The sequence below is a fragment of the Acomys russatus genome, chromosome 6 (genome assembly GCF_903995435.1).
Source record: "Acomys russatus chromosome 6, mAcoRus1.1, whole genome shotgun sequence".
NCBI classification, from domain to species: domain Eukaryota; kingdom Metazoa; phylum Chordata; class Mammalia; order Rodentia; family Muridae; genus Acomys; species Acomys russatus.
This window is the reverse complement of record NC_067142.1, coordinates 84783562-84806193: the sequence shown is the minus strand read 5'-3', so window position 1 is coordinate 84806193 and position 22632 is coordinate 84783562. Positions and strand designations below refer to the sequence as shown.

General features: G+C 48.3%; 1 protein-coding gene across 1 annotated transcript in view; it reads left to right on the top strand.

Moving 5' to 3' along the window:
- Rps6kc1 (ribosomal protein S6 kinase C1) overlaps positions 1–22632 on the top strand; it is a 114195-nt gene that overhangs the window by 50169 nt on the left and 41394 nt on the right. The window contains exon 7 of the mRNA XM_051148378.1: positions 16839–16954. Within this exon, the coding sequence (XP_051004335.1) occupies positions 16839–16954 (116 nt within the window). The remainder of the gene's footprint in view (positions 1–16838; positions 16955–22632) is intronic.

Below are 22632 nucleotides of genomic sequence, written 5' to 3'. Positions count from 1 at the left end.
CGCCAGTGAAAACAAACAACTGACATGGCACCCTCTGCCTGCCCTCCAGGTGGACATGGCACCCTCTGCCTGCCCTCCAGGTGGACATGGCACCCTATGCCTATCCTCCAGGTGGACATGGCACCCTCTGCCTGCCCTCCAGGTGGACATGGCACCCTCTGCCTGCCCTCCAGGTGGACATGGCACCCTCTGCCTGCCCTCCAGGTGGACATGGCACCCTCTGCCTGCCCTCCAGGTGGACATGGCACCCTCTGCCTGCCCTCCAGGTGGACATGGCACCCTCTGCCTGCCCTCCTGGTAGTTGTCATTTATTATTCTTTTTTTACCTGCCTGAGTAAATGGTTGTTTCTTTTATTTATTTACTTACTTACTTATAGAAAAGTTGGTTATCACTTTCCACCATGTAGCTTTTGGGGATCAAACTCAGGGTGGCAGGCTGGCAGCAAGCACCTTTACCCTCTGAACCATCTTGCTGGCTCTGTATTGGTTGTTTTATGTGTTTTCTCTTATGTGTTCTTAGACTATACTGAAGAATAATTATATGTTCAGAAAAGCATGTAAGGCCACAGCTCAGTGTGCAACTTTACACAGAGGAGTCTCTTAGAACGGATAGCTGCAGCAAGAGGCAGCATTTGGTCAGCATCCTGAAGCATCCCCAGCTCCTCTCCCAGCTGCTGCAGTGTTAGTTGTGTCTAAGTATTTTCAAAGTGTTGAGGGCAATGTCTGCTTTTCCCCCTCTATTCCTTACAGAGACAGGCTGTGGTTGAGGTCACCTATTCCCCCCACCCAAGCTGTGCCCCAGGGGGCAACATCTTGTTTCTCCTTGGTTAGTTTCTTCAGAGTCCTCAAACGTCACTTTTTCTTCATTTCACCTCTCCATTGCCTCTTCCTGAAATCGCGCTGTGCCCCCAGGAGTGTTTTGTCAACTTGGTAGATGCTGGGAGCTGAGCTGAGGGGTCACCTCTATTAGGATGGCCTGCAGGCAAGTCTGTGGGGCATCTTCTTGTTTGGTGAGAAGACCCTGCCACCCCTGGGCAAGTGGTCCTGGGTTGTATACAGAGGTAAGCTATGGGGAGCCATCCAGTGAGCACTGCTCCTCCAAGGTCACAGGGATCCAGCCAGTGAGCAGTGCTCCTCCAGGGCCATGGGGAGCCAGCCAGTGAGCAGTGCTCCTCCAAGGTCACAGGGATCCAGCCAGTGAGCAGTGCTCCTCCAGGGCCATGGGGAGCCATCCAGTGAGCAGTGCTCCTCCAGGGACACAGGGAGCCATCTAGTGAGCACTGCTCCTCCAGGGCCATGGGGAGCCATCCAGTGAGCAGTGCTCCTCCAGGGACACAGGGAGCCATCTAGTGAGCACTGCTCCTCCAGGGCCATGGGGAGCCATCCAGTGAGCAGTGCTCCTCCAGGGACACAGGGAGCCATCTAGTGAGCAGTGCTCCTCCAGGGCCATGGGGAGCCATCCAGTGAGCAGTGCTCCTCCAGGGACACAGGGAGCCATCCAGTGAGCAGTGCTCCTCAGGGCCATGGGGAGCCATCCAGTGAGCAGTGCTCCTCAGGGCCACGGGGAGCCATCCAGTGAGCAGTGCTCCTTCAGGGCCACGGGGAGCCATCCAGTGAGCAGTGCTCCTTCAGGGCCACGTGGAGCCATCCAGTGAGCAATGCTCCTCCAGGGTCACAGGGAGCCATGCAGTGAGTAGTGCTCCTCCAGGGTCTCTGCTTTTGGTCCTGCCTCTGCTTTACTTGATAACGGACTCTGACACTGAAGTGTGAGCTAAATACACCCTGTCCTCCCTGGGGTCCGTTTCGGTGCTCACCACAGCAGCAGAAGGCGAACCAGGACGGCCCTTCCTGACGCCTTCCTGGGAGACAACTTATTAAGGCCCCATTGCGGCTCTGCTCACCCTGAAGCCTTTCTCTGCAGGCTGCTCTGAGCTCAGGACCTGCCAGTGTGTAGCCATGTTGACCTTAGTTGAACAAAGTTGTTTTCCTAAGTTGTAGTGCCCTGTGTGTGTGTGTGTGTGTGTGTGTGTGTGTGTGTGTGTGTGTGTATGTGTGTGTGTGTGTGTGTGTGTGTGTATGTGTGTGTGTATTTTTTTTTCCCCAAGGAGTTACTTAAGCTTTTCTATGTGTCCATAGGACTGTGACAGGGACCCTGGAAGCTCTGTTGAATCTGGCTTAGTTTACTATTTACAAATATCTGGGTCATATGTGAACTTATTTCTCTCTCTCTTCTTTTTTCTTTTCTTTTTTTTGTATTTTGAGAGGTTCTAAGGGAGATGGGAGTTAGGTGCTGCCAGCGTCCTCCAAACCTGAAGTCCCATAGATAGGTTTTTGAATGTTCAACTTTGTCAGTTGGGGTGTATTGTATATTCTGTATTTAACCCCTACTGTGTGTATTTCATATGTGGCGTGCATACTCGAACGTCACGGTAAATTATCAATGCCGTGGCCTTTGCCCTGTGACTGCGTACCCAGAAGATGGGGTCTTCCTAACACTCCCAGCACGCTGGCTGCTCACAGCTTGGAGACAGCCTTACAGGAAGGTTTTAGTGGTGGGTCCAGCTTGACGGCTGCTAAACTAGGGAGACACCAGAGATGTTGCTTTTTCTGCCAACGTTGTTGTTTGTCAAGCAATTTACTACTTCACACAAATGGTCATGTTTGTTAAAATGAAATATATCTACGTTCTTTCTCTAAGATTGAATCATAGGTATTACACATTAGGTAGATAAGTTGTCTACCACTGAACTGTATCACACCCAGTGCTTAAATTCCGTTTTTAATTGAATGGGATGTGTTGAAACTATTCTGTAATCACTAAAGCATTATTTTATTGGCTCTTGGGTAGAAAAGACCACAAACTTAGTAAAACATTGCCTTAAAGTTGTTTTGAATGAGTCTGGAGCAGTGCCAGCTTGTCCCCTGGGGAGGGAAGGCCTGGCACATGGCTCCTGAGCCGAAGAGGTTAGACAGTCAGGAAGACCCAAGCCAGAGCTTACCCGCTGGAGCTGCAGGCCCTGTGCATCTTGTCTGGGGCAGAGGTAGCTGCAGTGATGGCAGGGATCCCCTCAGGCCTCAGAGCATTCTGGGCAGTGCATGCTTATGGGGAAGTCACCCCTGAGGGAGCAGGGAGCCACTGTCATGCCGCTTGTAAAGAGCTGAGGACAGTGACAACGGCAAAGAGGCAGTCTGGTGGTCACCCACCGTCGTGGCACTGTGGGTGGGACGCTGAGAAGCGGTGAAGACGCTGAGTGACAAACTGTAAAACCAAGACCTTAGAGAATTACACATCCTAAAATAAACTCAGGAGTTAGAAAAACATCTAAAACCCAACAAGGAAAAGTTCACAGCAGCCAAGAGTCAGTGAAATGCCATTCACTCAAAGCAGCAGGGAAACGGACCTTAAAGAGGGAAAAATGAAGCAAAACTGGTGACACCGGTGGTGGGATCACCGTACAGTGACGACTTCTAGCTGTGCATTACCTAAGGAAAGTTAGGCAGAGACAGCAATTACAGAGGACCCAGATCCTCCAAAGAGGCAGGAGCTTCATTATCAGAACAAAAACCCTGTGCGCATGTGTGTGTGTGTGTGTGTGTGTGTGTGTGTGTGTATGTGTGTGTGTATGTGTGTATGTGTGTGTATGTGTGTGTATGTGTGTATGTGTGTGTATGTGTGTGTGTATGTGTGTGTGTGCATGTGTGTGTGTATGTGTGTGTGGTGTGTGTGTGTGTGTGCATGTGTGTGTGCGCATGTGTGTGTGTATGTATGTGTATGTGTGTGTGTATGTGTGTGGTGTGTGTGTGTGTGTATGTGTGTGTGTGTATGTGTATGTGTGTGTGTGCATGTGTGTGTGGTGTGTGTGTGTGTGTGTGTATGTGTGTGTATGTGTGTGGTGTGTGTGTGTGTGTGTATGTGTGTGTGTATGTGTGTATGTGTGTGTATGTGTGTGTGTGCGCATGTGTGTGTGTGCATGTGTGTGTGGTGTGTGTGTGTGTGTGTGTGTGAGATAGATATTGCAAAAGAAGAAATTAACAAGCCAGATATGGTGGCACACGCCTGTAATCCCAGTACTAAGGGAGGCAGAGGCAGGCAGATCTCTGTGAGTTTGAGGCCATCTGGTCTACAAAGCGAGTCTAGGACAGCCAGGGCTACACATAGAAACCCTGTCTGGAGAAGGAAAAAAAAAAGAAATAAATAAATTAAGGAATTCTAGGACTCAGCAACACAAAGAGGTAAACCACTGTAGTGGTGGGTGAGTGGTTACGTGCAGTGTGAGTCTTTGCAGGCCTTGTTTTGTGGCCAGCACACAGTCTGCCTTAGAGACTGCTCTGTGGGCTTGTAAGTCCTAACTGTTTTGACATGGTAGGTTAGGGTCTTCTGCAGGTGCCATGTCAGTTAGGTTGGCTAAAATATTGTTCAATTCTTGAACACCATTTTCTGTCTCAATTTTAACCATTATTGAGACATCTCTAATCTTCCTTAATTATCTGTCTCTTTATTTTGTTAACTTTTCTTTCTCTGTTTTGGGGTTTTGGTGATAATTCTTACATTTCTGATTAATTTGCATTTCACATTATAAACTGTCTGTTTTTGTTTCTTGTGCTACTTTTCCATGAAGTACATTTTGTTGGGCATTCCTACAGTTACTCTGCCCAGGATTATGTTTTGCACAGCGCAGCCTTTTCTGTCCTTTGCCTGTGTGTTCGTTGCAATCAGGGTGTCTTGGATCTGTTTTTAGTCCAGCCGTGGGATCATCTGTGCTTCATACATTGAGTTAATGTAGCTGGAGTTATGTCAGCCCTCCTGATGGTTGCTGTGGTGTCACCCTTTCTTCTTTTGTAGTAAATAGATTGTTCCCATAATGCTACTCTTCATCTCTCCTTAAGGCTGCACGCCTTTTGAGTTCTTGCTGAAGGTTCTCTGCAGATTACAGAAACACACATTTTAGTTTGAAGTGTCTACTTCATGGTAGGATTATCCTCATTGCAGAGATGCACAGATGCTTTGCTTCCCTGGAGCTCCCTCCTTGCTCACTCCCTTCCTCTTCCATCAGCTTCATCTTTAGATAAATGAGCCTTGTAATGTGGTTTCACAATTACTGCACGTGTAATCCCAGCACTCAGTAGTTTGAGGCAGGAGAATTGCTTCAAGTTCAAGACCAGCCTGGGCTACATAGCAAAAATCTACTTCAAAATGAATGAAGAAACAAGCAAGCAAACAAACAAAACAGCAAAAACCAGAGGGATGGAGGGAGAGGATTTTCTCTTTTGTTTGCGTGTTTGACCTCTGCGTGTTTGCGTGTTCGCTCTGGTCTCTTTGAAATTGTTCCTGGTGTTTGTTGTGGCCTCGGTGTCTGCCACTGGTGTCTGTGTTTTTGCATTGTGTGCATCAGTGTTCATGAAGTTTGGGCATCTTCATCTGTTACGTCTTCCAGCAGGGTACTTTTGCCTGTTTCTTCTTTTCTTTATGTAGACTGGGTTCTGTGGACATTGACGGAGTTTGCACAGGTGTTTAAGCCTCTGTGGTTTCCTGTTCTCTACCAGTTACTTTCAGTGCCTGTCCACCCACCCCTTCCTTGTGCTGCTAGCGCAGTCTGCTCTTTAGTTTATTCTTCAGTTCTTTCAGCAGTTTGCAGCCCCTGATCCATGTTTGTAGTAGGTGCTTTACTTCTCTCTGCCTGTTAAGATGTAGGTATGTGTGGGCCCACTCAGCGTTCCCATTGGACCATGTTTCTTTGTGTGTCCCCTGTTTTCTTCAATGCTGTTGGATTCTGTAGCAAGTCCACAGCTCTTGTTATCCTCTCGAGGCTGTTACTGTTGTCTTTTGCTCTGTTATTTGTCACTTTCTGGTCATAGCTCGCGGTGCATGTGTTCACAGGGGAGGCTCTCTGTGAGTCTCCCATCACCCATTTGTGAGGATGGGTAGATTCTGGGCTCTCTGATATGCGAATTAGCAACTTCTAAGATCCCAGGAATATTTAGGAGTGTATTGGGGCATACACATCATGATTGTCCTGTTTCTCGCTGTTGGTTGCAGCACATTCGCTCCTATGACGTCATGCCTCCTGCTCCAGCACAGGCTGCTGTATTTGTTCAGAGTCCACCTGTAAGTCCCTCTAACTGCAAGTCCAGGCTCAGCAACTGGGCAGCCATCATTTGTTTGGCTGTACCATTTCTGATCTTTGTGGAAACAAGATGGTGACAGATTTCTGTGGCCCAGTGTGCGTGGCCACCCACACTCAGGAGAAGCAATGTCACAGTAATAGCTTGCTGAAGAACGTAGGAGCTGTCACTAAAGTCTGTATTGACTAGTTAGGTCTGGACCTGCAGCATTGGATGTTCCCTGCCTCCGACAGACAGATCAACAGATCACCAAAGTGCAGAGTTGCCATGCTCATGCTTTTGCCTTCCCCTTTGAGTTTTTATTTAGTTTAAAATGTACACTTTGTGTTCTTGCACATGTGCACTCACTTGCTCATTTATGTGCTGTGGTGTGAACATGGTGGTCAGAGGGCAGTGCTCTCCTCCTGTGGGTCCCAGGAATTAAACTCAGGTGCCCAGGTTTGGAAATAAGTATCTTTACCTACTGACCCACCTCACTGGCTTGACTCTTTTTTTGTGTGTAGCTTAGGCTGACCTGGAACTTACAGTGTAGCCCAGGTGGTGGTGGACTCCCTATTCTCCGGTCTTTACCCCAAGCCTGAGATTAGAGGGTGAGCCGCCACACCCAGCTCTTTTCACTGTTGTTCTGTGTCTGATGGGGAGAAGGTTGTGTAGTGTTACGCTTCTTTTGTAATTTTAGATTTATCTAGCTATGGAAACAGAGCTTGAGAGGTCATGTGCCTTGGGCGATCAGGACTGTCTGTCTGCAGTTGATTATCAAGGAACAGGATTGGGTGCTGTGGTCCCCAAGGGTCAGCTCAGCAGGGTCAGCTGACACGGAACAGATGGGCTTGGGAAGGGCGTGGTTCTTCGTCTGTCTGTGCCCTGTGCACTGGGCGGGGCTGCTGTGTCATGCAGAAGAGCAGCCTCTAAGCTGTTGCCCGTGACCCCGGGAGACTTTGCTGTCTGTTTCCTATGGGCTACAGTGCTGGAGTTCCTAGAGGGTCACAGCCAGAGAAAGGAAGTCAAGATGCAGTTTACCAGTGTGTGCTCCGTGTGCTCCTTGAATTTTTCCCTCTTTTCATGCCAGCTTTTATGCTAAGAGTTTCACATTTTAATGACAAAAATGTTTGCTGGAAATTATAGCTTGGAAAAAGAGCACTGCTTTCGTATTTCAGCAAAAAGCTAGGTAAAGCACTGATGTGGTAAAGTAGCTTGTGGAGCTTTATGTTCAGATGGTATGAGCAGGGAACAGAGCATCTGAAATCACCACTTGCACATGGCAACAAACACATCATCATCTGCTTAAAAAAGAGTTATAATTACAGTTGACGAAGCATGGACACCATAAAAATGCATTAGTGTGGCTTGACACATTAATTACCTGTTTTTGCAGATGTTTTTATGTATTGTTGTGTGAACAGTTTACAAAATAATTACAGGAAAGTCATATGGAAAATAAACTAAGTGGGTGGCTTCTCATCTAAATATTTTCATTTGTGTGAATCTGTGTGAGGCACAGCTGCTGTGCAGCACAAGCCAGGGACGGCACTCCCCAGAGCCGCGCAGGCGACCTCTGCCTTCACCCCTAGCACGGTTTTATAGCTTTAGCAACAGTTTATAAACGTTCACGTCAGAAAACTAGGTTAATCTCGGGATTACTAAAGAATCCTCAATTAAGACAGGAAGAAATGTAAATGTCCAGGAATAATGTAAGTCAAATTAAATGAAGCCAAAGCCCTAAGTGGAAAGCGACTGGTTTTAGCACCACAGGCGCTTGGGCCCTTTGAGGAAGTCTCAGGCCTTGTTCTGCGCTTCCTTGCTCGGAGATCATCATCTGTAACTTGCACTTGTTTTGTGTTCACCATGGAGCTCTGCTGTGTGTAAATTGCTCAGTTCAGTCTCCCTTCTCTCGTTGGAAGTGTGAACCTGTGTGTCCTCGGCAGCTGCTGCACTGCAGTGAGTGGCCTCAGAAGTGAGCGCCATTCAGAGAATTGCAGGTACAGGGCACGCCTTCTCTGTGTTTACAAACACCTAAGATGTCTTTCACAACTGTGGTGTTAGGTACGAGAAATTGGTGGTAGACTTCATCCTACATACAGGTGGTTTATAATTACTTAGAATACTTAGTTTCTTGTTGATACTGTTTTGACAGTTTCAAGCAAAATTATGTCAAAATGTCACCCCCCCCCCACTCCAGTTTGGAGAAAGCCACAATTAGCAGGTATAAAAACGTGCCCTTCTAAGCCAAGTCCTGGTCTCTTTTGTCATCCTGCCTGGGGCACAGGCCATCTTTTTGTCTAATGTGTGTGTTGTGTACTTGCCTGGCCGTCAATCACTTAGAGCTTGTCTTGGCTGCCAGATTGACTGTTTATGGTATTGTAGCTTTATGCTGGCTTGGATGTCCACTGGATGTCCTGAGCGTAATCCCTGTGGATAAGGGTGGACCACTGACTGGCTCTTTAGTCAGCCCTGTAGTGCTGGTGCAAAGCAGTTCCGTTACTTACTCAATTAGCAATGTTTTACTGAAGGGTCTTCTGTATGTAAGGTTCTGGGACAGCACTCAGGTGACAGTGCTGCTGGAACCTAGCTTAGTAGCCAGGCCTCTCTCCTGAAGGGTGGAAGAGAGAGCGTTTCACTAGCTACGTCCTTCCTGAGATCATTGCTAGGAAGATCCCTCTGTTTGCTGCAGTCTAGTCCAGGGGTGCTGCTCTGCCTGAGCTGCTGCAGCGGGAGAGGCACAGCCTCCTGTAAAAGTGGCTCCAGGAAGATGAGCTGGTGCCTCTGGCTCTAATGGATACCAAGGCAGTTTGGTTTTTAAGGAGGGTGTTAGTGCTGGCCAGGTAGCTGAGCATTAAGACATTTCTGACAAGCCTAATGACTTCAGTCAATACCGAGACCCACATTGTGAAAGGAGAGACTTGACTAATGCAAGCTGACCTCCGATTTCCCCTTGAATACCGTGGCACACACAATATAAATAACTAGGATAGCAAAGGATAAAGTACTACACCCCTTGTTCATTTTACTTGATGTAAGAGGTAAACTAAGGTAGATTAATATGATATCAAGAAAACAGTTGTTGGGCCCGGAGAGATGGCTCTGGCTAGGAGCACTTGCTGTTCTTGCTGGGGGCCCAGGTTCAGTAGCCAGGACCTATATGGTGGCCCTCAACTCTCTGGAACTCCAGGTCCAAAGGATCTGGTGCCCTCTTCTCGGTCTAGACATGCATATGGGAGCCATACATGCACGCAGGACCAACACCCCCACACATAGAGTGACAAGAAGAAAAACAGTTGTTGGGTTGGCTCTTTCACGGTTTGCCTCTTTATCAGGATGTGCCTCACAGCTGAAGGAGCAGAAGGCTCTGGGAAGTCAGGGATTTTTCTATATTTACCAGAAAGTCAGATACTAATTCATATGATTTTTACTTCAACTTTTCTTGTATCTTTAGCCCATATTACAAAGCACAACAATCCTTTTGTATTTTAGCTAATTAATTAGTTAATTGTACATGTGGGTGTGAGCGCACCCTCCTGTGGGGGTCAGGGGGCTGCTGCTGGCCTTGGTTCCCTCCTCCCTCCACGTGGGCCACAGGCTTTCTTACCAGCGCAGGCTCTCTTACCAGCTGCCCTTAGGCTCTCTTACCAGCTGCCCTCCTTCCTTCGCAGTCTTCATTCTCTTTTCTCTGTCACAATGACCTGTTAGCTCCCTTGCTCTGTCTCTGTGTCTTCTCCTGCTGCAGATGTCAAACCTCTAATTCTCCTGCCTCAGCCTCCTTCCTGAGCATTAGGATCAGAGCTGTTGCCACGTGCAGGGCCAGTTAGTTCCTCCTGACGTGGGCTTTAGTGTTTCTCCCCATCCTTTAAAAGCTATTTGACTTGATAGCATAAGAACATTAGAAATTTAGGAATTGCAAGAGTTTTTTGTTTTGTTTTTTAAACCAGAGGTGAGGATATAGCTCAGCGTGTGGCCCTGTGTCGCATATGTGTGACATACTCAAGTTCCCAGGCTCAGTCTTAGCACTGAAACAAATGGATAGATCAGGACCAGCCAGAGAGCCAGCTTTTGGTGAGGTGACATGTGCCTGTAATGTTGGTGTTTAGGTCTTGGTTCAGGAGCCCAGCACTGTGGGGCTGAGGCTTGAGGTTAGCTGGGCGAGGTGCTGCGTACTTACAGTATCAGTACTTGGGAAGATCATAGGCCAGCATGGTCTTCAAACCAAAGCAAATACAGAGACCCAACCCAGCCAGCCTTGAACTCACAGAGGTCCACTTGCCTTCTGTCTTGAGTACTGGGATTAAAGGTGTGGGATACGACGTATGGCCAGCAATGATGTTTCAAGAGAAGTGAACATCTTTTGGTTATTCCTGTTTAAAGTTTTAAAAATAGAGAAAAGATAAAGAGGAGGGAGAAATGGTTGAGTCCTGGCGTGAGGCTGCAAGTGTGGTTAACACTGGGCCTGCTGTTGCCGGCTCCAGCGCACACTGAGCCTGGAAAACTGCTAGTGGACACGGGAAGCATCCCATGGAGGCGGTGAGCACCGGGGAGCATTCCACGGAGGCGGGGAGCACCGGGGAGCATTCCATGGAGGCGGGGAGCACCGGGGAGCATTCCACGGAGGCGGGGAGCACCGGGGAGCATTCCACGAAGGCGGGGAGCACCGGGGAGCATTCCACGGAGGCGGGGAGCACCGGGGAGCATTCCACGGAGGCGGGGAGCACTGTTAGGACTTCAGATGTTTTTGTTGACTTCTCACTTCTGGGGTCACCTAACAACTGGGTTTGAGAACAACATTGGTAGGGGTTGGCTCAGTACAAATACAAAAGCACAGGTTACCCAATGACCGGCTCTTGTTACACCTGGGTGCTGTGCCTTCATCTCCCGCAGGACGCACAGATGCATAAATCATTCCTTCATTCAAGGTTGCCTTTTGTTCTCAGAACACTTAACATAAGGCAGAAATGGTAGGCTATACCTGCAAAGAACAAAGCATCATTAAATCCAGGCAATCATCACTTAAAAACTGTAGCCACCAAGGCCATCTTAAATAGGAGCATTCTTTTATGTGACCCAGTTGTAAAACAAAAACAAAAGAAAAAGCAAAGAAAAAGCGACAAACAAAACTCACGGCAGTGCAGAGATTGGTCTGATGTCCTTGCTAGAGTGATAAGGCCCAGGGAAGCATGAGGCAGCTGTGCGGGCCCTGCCGGGGCAGAGGAGGAGCGCTCATGAGTGGGATGTGCTCAGGAGGGCCTTGTGTGTGTTGACGTTCTGTGCGTGTGGTGAACATTTGGCTAACACTCCCTGGAAGCCTCAGGGAACGCCGGGAGGTACACATCCAGGCACCTGTCTTCTGAGAGGTCTGAGCTGGCCAGTCCTGCAGTCAGAGCTCCTCTTGTTGAGAGTGGAGGTGGCTGAGGAGGATGGAGCGGAAGAGCTGCTTCTGATGGGGGTGTGACACTGGGCTTCATCTCTGGCGTGACTTAGTGTGCCCTTTGCTCTTGGGCACCCTGAGGAGGAAAGACTCTGCCTCCAAAGTAAATTCTGAGGTAGCCAAGGCATGTGAAAGATGATGGTTTGCTTCAAGAACCGTCTTTCTCATGTTGATACTGTTATGACAGTGTTTTACAATTATATCGAAATGTAGGAGTGTGTGTGTGTGTGTGTGTGTGTGTGTGTGTAATAATGCAGCATCTGGACTAGGTTCTTCTGTATTCCTTCTGTGTTCCTTTCCCAGTGAGGATGTAGCTGTGAGCGCTGATGTCTGCGCCTGCTACCCGCAGTCCTGACCCCTGACCCCTGACCCCACCCGGCTGTGAGATCCTGCACACCTCAAGCTTATGGTTCTTTGTTGCTTACTCACACTTTTTCCTCTTGTTCTACCCAAGCAGGACAGTCAGTTTTCAAGTTCACTTCCTTTCCCCTTCTGTGCCAGATACCACTGAGGGACAAGTGGCTCAGGGTGTCAGGGCTGTCGTCCAAGGTGGGCTGGACCCAATTTTTGGGCCTGAGGTTGGAAGAGCAATGACTTGGGAGCCTTGACAAGGCAGCTTACCTCACATCCACTAGGGACAAGATGAGCCCCAAGAACACCAGCCCAGTGACCTGTTTGCTCCAATTAGACCTCACTTCTGGAAGTTTCTGTCACTTCTCAGCAGCGCAGTCACATGGTAAATCCATCTGTGGTCTGCAGAGCCTCAGGAGCATGCCAGCCCTGCACTCAGCAGCTGGGGCCCTGCTTCAGCATTTAGGCCTTTGGAGCACCCCTTCCCCCCCAAACTGTAACAGACCTGGCTTGGGCGTAGAGTCTCATGTTACTTCTGTAACCAAGAACACATTTCTTTTTTTTTATTTTGGTTTTTCGAGACAGGGTCTCTCTGTGTTAGCCTTGGCTGTCCTGGACTCACTTTGTAGACCAGGCTGGCCTCGAACTCACAGCGATCCGCCCGCCTCTGCCTCCCGAATGCTGGGATTAAAGGTGTGCGCCACCACGCCCGGCAAGAACACATTTCTTATTCTGAGCTCTTATTTTTAGTTATGAAAGAGAAGAAATAACCCCTTTCCCTATTTTTTTTTGTTTATTACTTTACATCTTGATTGCAGCTTCCCCTCCCTGTCTCCTCCCAGTCCTTCCCTCTCCCCTCCCCCCCCCCCTTCCTAGCCTCCTCAGAAAAGGGGAGGCCTCCCATGGACCCCACCAGCCTTGGCATGTCGAGTTGCAGTAAGACTAGATACATCTTCTGTTGAAGCCACTAGACAAGACAAGTTAGGGTACAGAGATCCTGCTCCAGCGACTGGAGTCCCAAGTATCTACCCAGCTACGCAATTCTTACGTGTGTGCAGAGGGCCAGGTCCGTTCCATGCATGCTGTCTGGTTGGGGGTTCAGTCTCTGAGCACCTATGGCTCCAGGTTAGTTGATTTTGTAGGTTTTCTTGTGGTGCCCTTTACCTCCCTGGCTCCCTCAATCTCCCCCACCCTCTCCCACAGGATTCCCCAAGCTCGACTTAATACTTGGCTCTGGGTCTCTGCATCTGTTTCCATCAGGTCCTGGGTGAAGCCTCTCCGAGGAGTTATGCTAGGCTCCCGACTGCAATCATAGCAGAATATCATTAATAGTGTGGGGGTGGGCTCCCTGTCGTGTCATTGGCTGGCCCTTCCCTCAAATTCTCCTCCATCTTTTATACCTGCACACCTGTGGGCAGGATGAATTACGGGTCTAAGGTTTTGTGCCTGGGTTGGTGTCCCAATCCCTCCATTGGTAGTCTTGCCTGGTTATAGGAGATGGCCTATTCAGGCTCCACATCCTCCATTGCTAGGGAGTCTTAGCTAGGGCCACCCTCATAGATTCCTGGGAGCTTCTCTTGCCCTAGGTTTGTAGCTTGTCCCAGAGATGCCTCCCAATTCAGTTTTCTCTCTCTGTACTTGATCCCTCTGTCCTACCCACCATCGGATCCCTCCTGTTCCCATCCCTGCCCACCCGTCACTCAGGCCCCACCCTCTGTCGACTCCATCCCCATGGCTATTCTATTTTCCCTTCTCAGTGAGACTCGAGTGTCTCTCCTTGGCTTCTTTGGGCCTGTGGATTGTAGAATGTTTATCCTGTACTATACGGCTAATATCCACTTATAAATAAGTACACACCATGAGTGTCTTTCTGGGTCTGGGTTAGCTCACTCAGGATGTTCAATCTACTTGCCTGCAAAATTCATGATTTCCTTGTTTTTAATAGCTGAGTAGTATTCCACTGTGTAAATGTACCACAGTTTCTTTATCCATTCTTCAGTTGAGGGACATCTAGGTTGTTTCCAGTTTTCTGAGAAAGCACCAGATTGATTTCCAAAGTGGTTGTACAAGTTTGCAACCCCACCTGCAATGGGGGTGCAAACTTGCTCCACATCCTCGCCATCATGTGCCATCTCTTGAGTTTTTGATCTTAGCCATGCTGACAGGTATAAGATGGAATCTCAGAGTCATTTTGATTTGCATTTCCCTGATGACTAAGGATGTTGAACATTTCTTTATGTTCTTCTTAGCCATTAGTGATTCCTCTGTTGAGAATTCTCCGTTTAGTTCTGTACCCTAATTTTTAATTGGGTTATTTGGTTTGTTGGTATTTATTGAGTTCTCTCTCCTTTGGCAGATGTAGGGTTGGTGAAGTCTTTTCCCAGTCTATAGGTTGACACTTTATCCTATTGACAGATGAAAGTTTCGTGAGGTTCCATTTATTACTTGCTGATCTTAGAGTCTGAGTAAGAAATAAACTTTTTTATAATGAGAGTGTGATTCAGTGAAGAGGTGCGCAGTGGCCATGCTTCTCACATAGTTTAGTGTCCCCGTAGCCTAGCATGCGGAGAACACACACTCTGTAAACAGCAGGGTTGGCGTCCAGGGAAGAGCAAGTTTTGATTTTTCCTTTTATATTTATCTCAGCTTTGATGAGACACTTGAAGTTGTTGACAGGACAATGGTCGTATTTACCATGGTCCTCCAGCAGCCCTCGAAAGCCAATAGGCTGCATGCATGACTGTGAGCTCTGCTAACTGGCTTCTGCCTCCAGAGTCTGAGCATGCACAGTGCTGCCTTCAGGCTGGAGAGCCTGGGAAAGCAGCAGCCACCCAGTCCAGTAAACCAGATGGCTCGGGCAAGAGAGGCCAGGGCCTTTGCTTGGGAGTCCTGCCTGAGTTGCTGGGAGTGCACCCTAGGCTGGAGGCTCTAGAGGCTGGGAGCTCCCTCTGCTGAGGAAGGATGGAGCTGTTCAAGCAAGCCTCTTCTGCTTTCAGCCTCCCCCTCCCCCCAATTCTATTCAGGGCAGCTCTTCCCCATCTCAGCTCTCTGCCCTACGTGCCAGTCATCTCTGGAAAAACCTTCACAGACATCCAGAAATCTGCTCATCAGCTTCCTAGGTGTTTAAAAGCCAACCCAGTCAGTTTGACAGCTAGATTAGCCATCAGGCTTGAACAGTGAAGTCTTTCTCCTTTGAGTGGCAAAGCCTAATGAAAATGCCTGTCTGTCTGAAGCATATTTGTGAGCAATATGATGAGTTAGAGCTATTCTGGAGATCTGCAGCTCTAGCTTTGTGTTCTGGTCCACTGCATAGGGCCTGGGCAGCAGCTCTCTCAAGGGCCGGTCTTTGTGCATGCCTGCTGTTTGTCAGTCACCATGGCCTTTAAAGGGGACAAATGTGGGAAATCACAGAATCTGTATGTGGAAGGTACATTCTGAAGCCTCCCAGGCTTCCTCCCATGCTTGTTAGTTTCCATGGAAGTGGCCCACTATCAGCAGCAGGAGTCCATTTTAGCACTGGCTTACAGTCCTTGTTTCTCTGTTACTATGGAGACTGCCTAGAAAGTGACAGAAAGGCCAAAAGTTTAAAAAACAGTGATTTGATAACAAAATAAGATTGGAACTGTATATGGCTGTAGCCGTGTATTCCATACCTCTTGTGAATTTCAGGTGAGTGTGTGAGACAAGCTTACTACTTTGAATAGAGCCAAGTTTGAAGCCTAACAAACGGGGTCAAGCCCAAGGTGAGCCAAAGATGCTAAACAGAGGTTTAAGTTGGAGCTTGATGAATAGTACCTAGAATGTGAAGAGCGGGTGGGTGATGGGTACCATGGTCCAAGACAGCGTTGTTTGTGTGTGACATCAGCTCGAAGGCATGTGGCATTTTTCTTATACCATTTTTGGTGTGTATATTTTGGTGTAGGAACATTGTGAAAGAGAGGGCAGAAAGATTGAGCCAGAGGACCAGGAACTCTGTTAGTAGATGGTGTCTTCTGTATATGACAGGGAAGCATCAAGAGTATGGAATCTCAAGAGTATGGTCACCTAAGGTCACAAGACCTGCACAGTGACAGCCTAGTTGACATCTCAACATGGATGAGGGAAATCCCCACCACCAGATGAGTGACTACTGAGAGAGGGAGTCTTCCTCAGTTTTCCTCATGGAAAGCTCCGTAGTGTAGTTATCTAATCCCAAATAGTCAACCCTAAACACATATATGTGCGCGCGCGCGCGCACACACACACACACACACACACACACGCATACACGCATACAGGAGGAACACATGATCTTTTATCCATCCTTGAATGAAATGGTGCTTCTTAGTCACACACAGCATTCCATTCTAGAGAGGAGAGAGCCCAACACTTGATAAGCTCTTAGGTCTTGAGAATTTAGAGCTGTTTTTAGGAAACAGAGACCCAGATGTATTAAAAGACTTATGTAATTTTATAATGTCAGGATTTCAGGCATGTTTTTGCTTTCCTGTGTAAGATGTGTGACAAGTGGTCGCTAATGAAACACCCATGAAACTTACACAACCCACTGCAACTTTAATTTGGAATTACCCGAAGTGGTTTTATTCTTGAGTTTGACTGGGTGTTTGCACAACCCATGGCTTGCCAGCCCCAGCTTGCCATTTACTGAGTAGCCATTATGTTTGCTTGTAGTTTTGATTTGGGAATTGAATCCTCCTGAACCAGGGCTCTCCAGAGCGCTCTACACACATTCGTGTACAGTGGCACGCCTTCACATGCTGGGTCTCAGTGCATATTCAGGGAGCAGCCTGTCAGCTGTGGGCAGCTAACCCTCTGGGGTCACAGGGTGAAGCCGTTTTCAAGTCCGACTCTCTGTTCTTCACAGTTACAGATGTGAAAGAAGCAGTGAGTTGGGGAGAAAGAAGTAAATTGCCTCCTATAAGGCCAGACTTTTGCTTTGTCCTCTCAGGAGAGTCAAGCCCCACGCGCCGAGAGGCTGTGAAGAGAAGAACAGCAGAGTACCTCCTACGTGCAGAAAGCATCTCCAGCCTACGGGCGCCGCCTCAGCTCCACCCTGGAGCACAGGTATGCTGGGAGCTGGCTCTCTGTGTTCTTTAGCCTATTTTTGTTTTTGTTGCTGTCTTTTTAGCTTTATTTATAATCAGAATATTTGAGAATTTTAGTCTTTGGAATTTTTCTGTACTTTTCTTTAGTTATTGTCAGAAAGGAAGGAACAAGACTAGAGTAAAAGCGAGTTGCTTTCCTCACACCTTGTGTTTGCCTTTGTCTCTGCTCTGGGCAGATAGGGACAGGATGTAAGGAAGGAAGAACAAATCTGGCTCATGTGTGAGCAGCTTGCTAGGTGGTCACGGTGGGGAGGGGTGTGGAAGCAGAAGCCGCTCTTAGCTTGCTCACATCCAGGTGGAACAGGAAGCAGAGGGTGAGTGCTGGCTCTCTGAGCTTTCTTCTGTTCCTCTTTTTATTTGATTCTGGGCCTGAGCCCATGGTGTAGTGCTGCCCACATCCAGTGTGGGTCTTCCTACCTCAGTTAAACCTCTCTGGAAACATCCTCACAGGCATGCCTGTAGGTGTGTCTCCTAGGTGATTCCAAACCAGGTTGACGATGCACATAAAACCGTCATACTCCCTATGATCCCAATCTCCCCATCTGTAAGATGCTCTATGCTTCGGAAGCCACAGCTCTTGTGCATCCCGAGGCTCCGAGGCTCAGCTCTTGTGCATCCCGAGGCTCCGAGGCTCAGCTCTTGTGCATCCCGAGGCTCCGAGGCTCAGCTCTTGTGCATCCCGAGGCTCCGAGGCTCAGCTCTTGTGCATCCCGAGGCTCCGAGGCTCAGCTCTTGTGCATCCCGAGGCTCCGAGGCTCAGCTCTTGTGCATCCCGAGGCTCCGAGGCTCAGCTCTTGTGCATCCCGAGGCTCCGAGGCTCAGCTCTTGTGCATCCCGAGGCTCTGAGGCTCAGCTCTTGTGCATCCCGAGGCTCCGAGGCTCAGCTCTTGTGCATCCCGAGGCTCCAAGTGTTAAGAATGCCCTCAGTAGTCGTTTTGAATGCTGCCTACGCTGCCTTCTATCCCTCCTATGCATCCCTGATCAATATTCTGCTGGCTTTCCATGGAGTCATAATTTATTTTTGTAAGATTTACTTTATTAACCCACACTGATTGTAATGGTTTGTAACGTTCTGTACATAGTATGACATATTTGGAATCATATAAACAAACCCAAGGCCTTCTGGGTAGTCCTGATCTGGAGACTACACGCCTATGTCGGTGAGTCAGACTCTGACTTTAAGCATACCTTGAAGTGAAATAAAGCTGTGGTCTAGAGAGGAAGCTGATTGTAGGAGGCTGCATAATCATCAGGTGCCTTTTAAGACCTGATGTGCAGCCTTCAGCCAGACACGCGTGGGAGCTGCACAGAGCGTGACACAGCTGCCCCTCCTGCAGCCTCACAGACGGCCGATCCGGGCTCAGGAGACAAAGCTTATACAGTCCAGAGCTGGCATGTTAGTGGGGAGTTGTTCCTGAAGGGCTCTGTTCTGATACGTACTCTCTGTTCTGAGTGAGAGCAGCTGGAGGAGAGGGGTGATGCGCCATTTTTCTTTATGGTAAACATCTGCTTTTCTTTTCCCATTTGTGTGTTTTTCTGGGAAGCCTGTCTCCACACTGGCCAGGAGCAGGCTTGGTTATTTTCTTGAGATTATCTCTTCTTTAGGCGTCCTTGCACCTGAATTGCAGCCACAGGATGAGAATTGGGAGTGACTCTGTCCCTTCTCTCCCATGCTGTGCAGAGCAGGCATGGCTTCTCTAGTGAATTCTTGTGCAAACATCTCTTCGAAATTGTTTCAGTAGATAAAGGAAGCCTGTGGGGAGTTAGCATTGTTGCTGGTCCCCATCTTCCTGTCTTGGGCAGTGACTGCTCCCTCTGCCTAGGCCTTTGCTTTGAGAACTTTGGAGCCTTGGAGCTTCTTAGGTGGTAAATGTAGAAAACCGGACATTCCCATTTTTGTAATCATATCCTTTGCAAACAAGTGTTGCAAAGAAACCAACAGACCACTCTCCCAGCTTTGCTTCAAATGTCATACCTGAAAGGCTCCAAGGAAATTGGAGAGGTGGGTTTTTCATTAAGGTGGAATCTTGACTTCTAGAGCCGGTTGCATCTGTTTGCTTGTTTGTTTTCCAAATTGTGAGAGGTTTTTTGTTTGTTTGTTTTTGTTTTTTTGTTTTTACTTTTATTGAATGTCTATGATTTACATGTCATGCACCAAAATCCCTCTCCTCCCCCCAATAAAATAAAACAAACAGACACACACACAAAAATCTTGTCACAGAAGCTGTAGTATATCATGCAGTAGAGCCTTTTGTCCACATATGTTTATTTTCAAATGTTCATTGCTACAAGTCATGGGTCTGGTTGGAGGCCTACACTATCGTTACCGGATCCTGACTGGGACTGCTGTCAGATATCCTGTTGTTGCCATGTGTCAAGGAGATTCTTAATCTTTGAATCTGCAGGTCCAACCCCTTCATGTGTTCCAGCAGGTCATACATGGGATAGATGTTGGGGTAAGGTTGACTCAGAGCCCTGGATTAGGGCCCTTGTCCTCAGGTCAGGGCCTGTTCTCCCGGTCCCATGTCATCATGGCAGGACCAGCTCTCCTGTTCCCCTGTCCTCAGGGCAGAGCTGGCTCACCTGCTCCCATCTTATCAGGGCAGGACCTGCTCACCCACTTCTGTGTCCTGAGGGCAGGGCCTGCTCTCTCACTCCCAGGTCATCTTGGCAGGGCCGTCTCTCCGGCTCCTGTGATATCAGGACAGGGCCCACCCTCCTGCTCCCATATCATCCGGGCAGGGCTGTCTCTTTGGCTCCTGTGTCCTCAGGGCAGGGCCCACTCTCCTGCTCCCATGTCATCAGGGCTGGGCCAGCTGTTATCATGGCAGGCTGTCTCTCTGGCTCCTGTGTCCTCAGGGCAGGCCCACTCTCCTGCTCCCATGTTATCAGGGCAGGGCCAGCTGTAATTATGGCAGGGCCGGCTCTCCTGCTCCCGTGTCCCCAGGGCAGGCCCACTCTCCTGCTCCCATGTTATCAGGGCAGGGCCAGCTGTAATTATGGCAGGGCCGGCTCTCCTGCTCCCGTGTCCTCAGGGCAGGGTCTGCTTTCTCGCTCCCGCCAAATTGTGAGAGATTTAAAGTATCATTTTTACCTAAAGAAAATTTCAAATCAATTAAATTTAGAAAGGGATAGTAAATTTTCTAAACGCAGGACATAAGATGTGCAAATACTGTTCTGTCTTGCAGTTACTAGGGATGAGTGAGGGTCACCGTGTACATGTTCTGAGTGTCCTGTAGATCGTTGTGCCATGACAGCGTTGACAGCACATTGTGTTTGCTGATGCTTTGGCCAACTTGCCTACGTCATTAGAACATGTTGAGACTCAGTGAGTGAGGTGGCACAGGGCAGGACTCAGTAATAGGTGGTTAAAGTCAGGTGTGCCAGCCATCTAGGGAGACTGGGAGTGGTGAGCTAGTCATTTGCCCAGGAAATATTTGCAAAACTAGAACTCTGCAGAAGAGCTGTGTTCAGGCGCTCTGCAGCTGGTTGTTGGAGACTGATGATGCTCTGAGTTTGGATTTTTTTTTTTTTTTTGAAACAGAGTCTTGCTGCATGACTCCAACTGGCCGCCTGGCCTCCCTAATGCAGAGAGTGTAAATGCCCACTGCTGTCCTCAGCCAGAGGCTGGGTTCTTCATACCGTTTCTCTCCTTTTGTTACTTGTTTTCCCTGACACTGATGACTCCTGCCCAGGTGTTTTGAGGAGCTGCTCACTCTACTGACCGTGGGGCTGGTGAAGCAGTGTCAGCAGCTACCCCCCAGGAAGCTTGTGGGAAGCGCAGAATCCTGGGTGACTACCTCAGCCCTCCCGCATCCTAATTTCCATTTTGGTAGGTCCTCAAGTGATGTTCATATATGCTACAGTTTGAGGAGTGCCGAGTCTACAGGGAGGTGGAGATGGTTTAGTGAAAACCCCGAATAAATGGAGACTGTTGGTAGGTCAACTGACAACAAGACCCAAAGGAGAAACCAGGCAGCCTTCACTTAGCCTTTGAGAGAACAGAAATAGGAAGCAGATTTTAGCTGCTGCTAACTGCAGGTCACAAGCCCTGCTGCAAAGAGCATTGCAGGGACTGTGCATCCAGCTACCTGGGCCTTGGCTGCTTGAGTGACAGTGATCTTGCCATTTCTGTTGGGTCATCAACCCTTTTTGTCTTACTTTCTTCTTGTCTGTGTTTAGTCCTGGTGGAGATGAACCTAAGTGTTCTCTCTTGACATCATCTGCTATGGTGGCCCTTACTTTTTACATCAAAGGCATCAGCTGTGTTGCCAGGAAGTTGTTTCCTGCCACTTTGAAACGGTGTGCTGCTGTTAGGACTGTTGGTAACGTTCTCTTACAAGTAAGAGCCTGTCATTCAGCCTCAGCCTCAGCATCAGCATCAGCATCAGCATCAGCATCAGCATCAGCATCAGCATCAGCATCAGCATCCCGAGTGCTGGGATTACAGCATGCACTGCCTCACCTGGATGTAACTACAGGCCCATCCTCTCCTCTCTTACTAGCTTTTGGCACCTTAGACAGCTTAGCTGAACTGTTTCTCAGTCTCCTTCTGTTAGAAACAGAAAAGTACCCGAGATCTGGATTTGGTCTCTGCAGCGTGTGGATTTATGTCTCCTTTTGCTGTCTGAGACAGGGATAGATGTGTGCAGTTATACATAAGTTAAATGCTGCTACATATAAGAAATAAAAGATTTTAAAGAATTTTATTCTCTGAGTATTTCATATGTACAAACAATATATTTTGATCATATTCATTCTTTACCTCTCCCAGATCCACTCCTCACTTTCCCTCCCACCCCTTCCACTTTGTGTCCTTCTTTTTGACCCCAAGTCCAAGGTAATGCTGCCATGTACTCATGGTTGTGGGCCATGCAGTGAGGGGTGGTAGACTTACCAGGCCACATCTCAAAGAAAATGGACTCTCCTTTTCACAAAAGCCAACAAAATAAGGTTTTAAAATGATACCTTTATTTCATAATCTGTGTGTGCTCTATCTTTGATCCTAAGCTTGTAAAGTGGTTGAAAGACCAAAGAGAAGTCTTGTGTCTGTTGCCTTGGCCGTTCTTGTCAGCACCAAGTCGCTGGTGTTCCCATCAGCACCCAACTCCACAGCTTTATGGTTTCTCACACAGACATCTGCTCTCCTCACTTGGGAGAGGACAGTGCGTAGGTCTTGGCATTCAAGGGCTATGGAAAGCGTCCTGAGTATGGACTTTGTTTTGCTGCCCTCCACTCTGAGGGCCTCTGTCACTGAAGCAGACTGTCATGCCTCTTGCTGATTGTGTCACTGCTGTGGAGAAGGTGGGAGGACTTGTTTTAGCTTGTGGCTTCAGACAGGAGTCCTTGGCTCGGTTGTTTCTGGTCTATGACTTAGGGCCTGTGGGATTACATACGTGTGTGAGGCAAGTCTCCAGTAACCTACTTTTCTCTACTTAGGCCCATTTCCTAAATCCAATTAACACACCACCCCAAAGTCTTTTAAGCTATGAATGAATACATAAGTGGATTTGTTCATGAGGCCAACGCCTTCAAGACCCAGTTACCTCCCAGAGGCCTCACTTTTGAAGACTGCTGAGCTGTGACTGAGCCATCAACACAAGGATGCCAACACTGGATGGCAGCCACAGTCTGCAC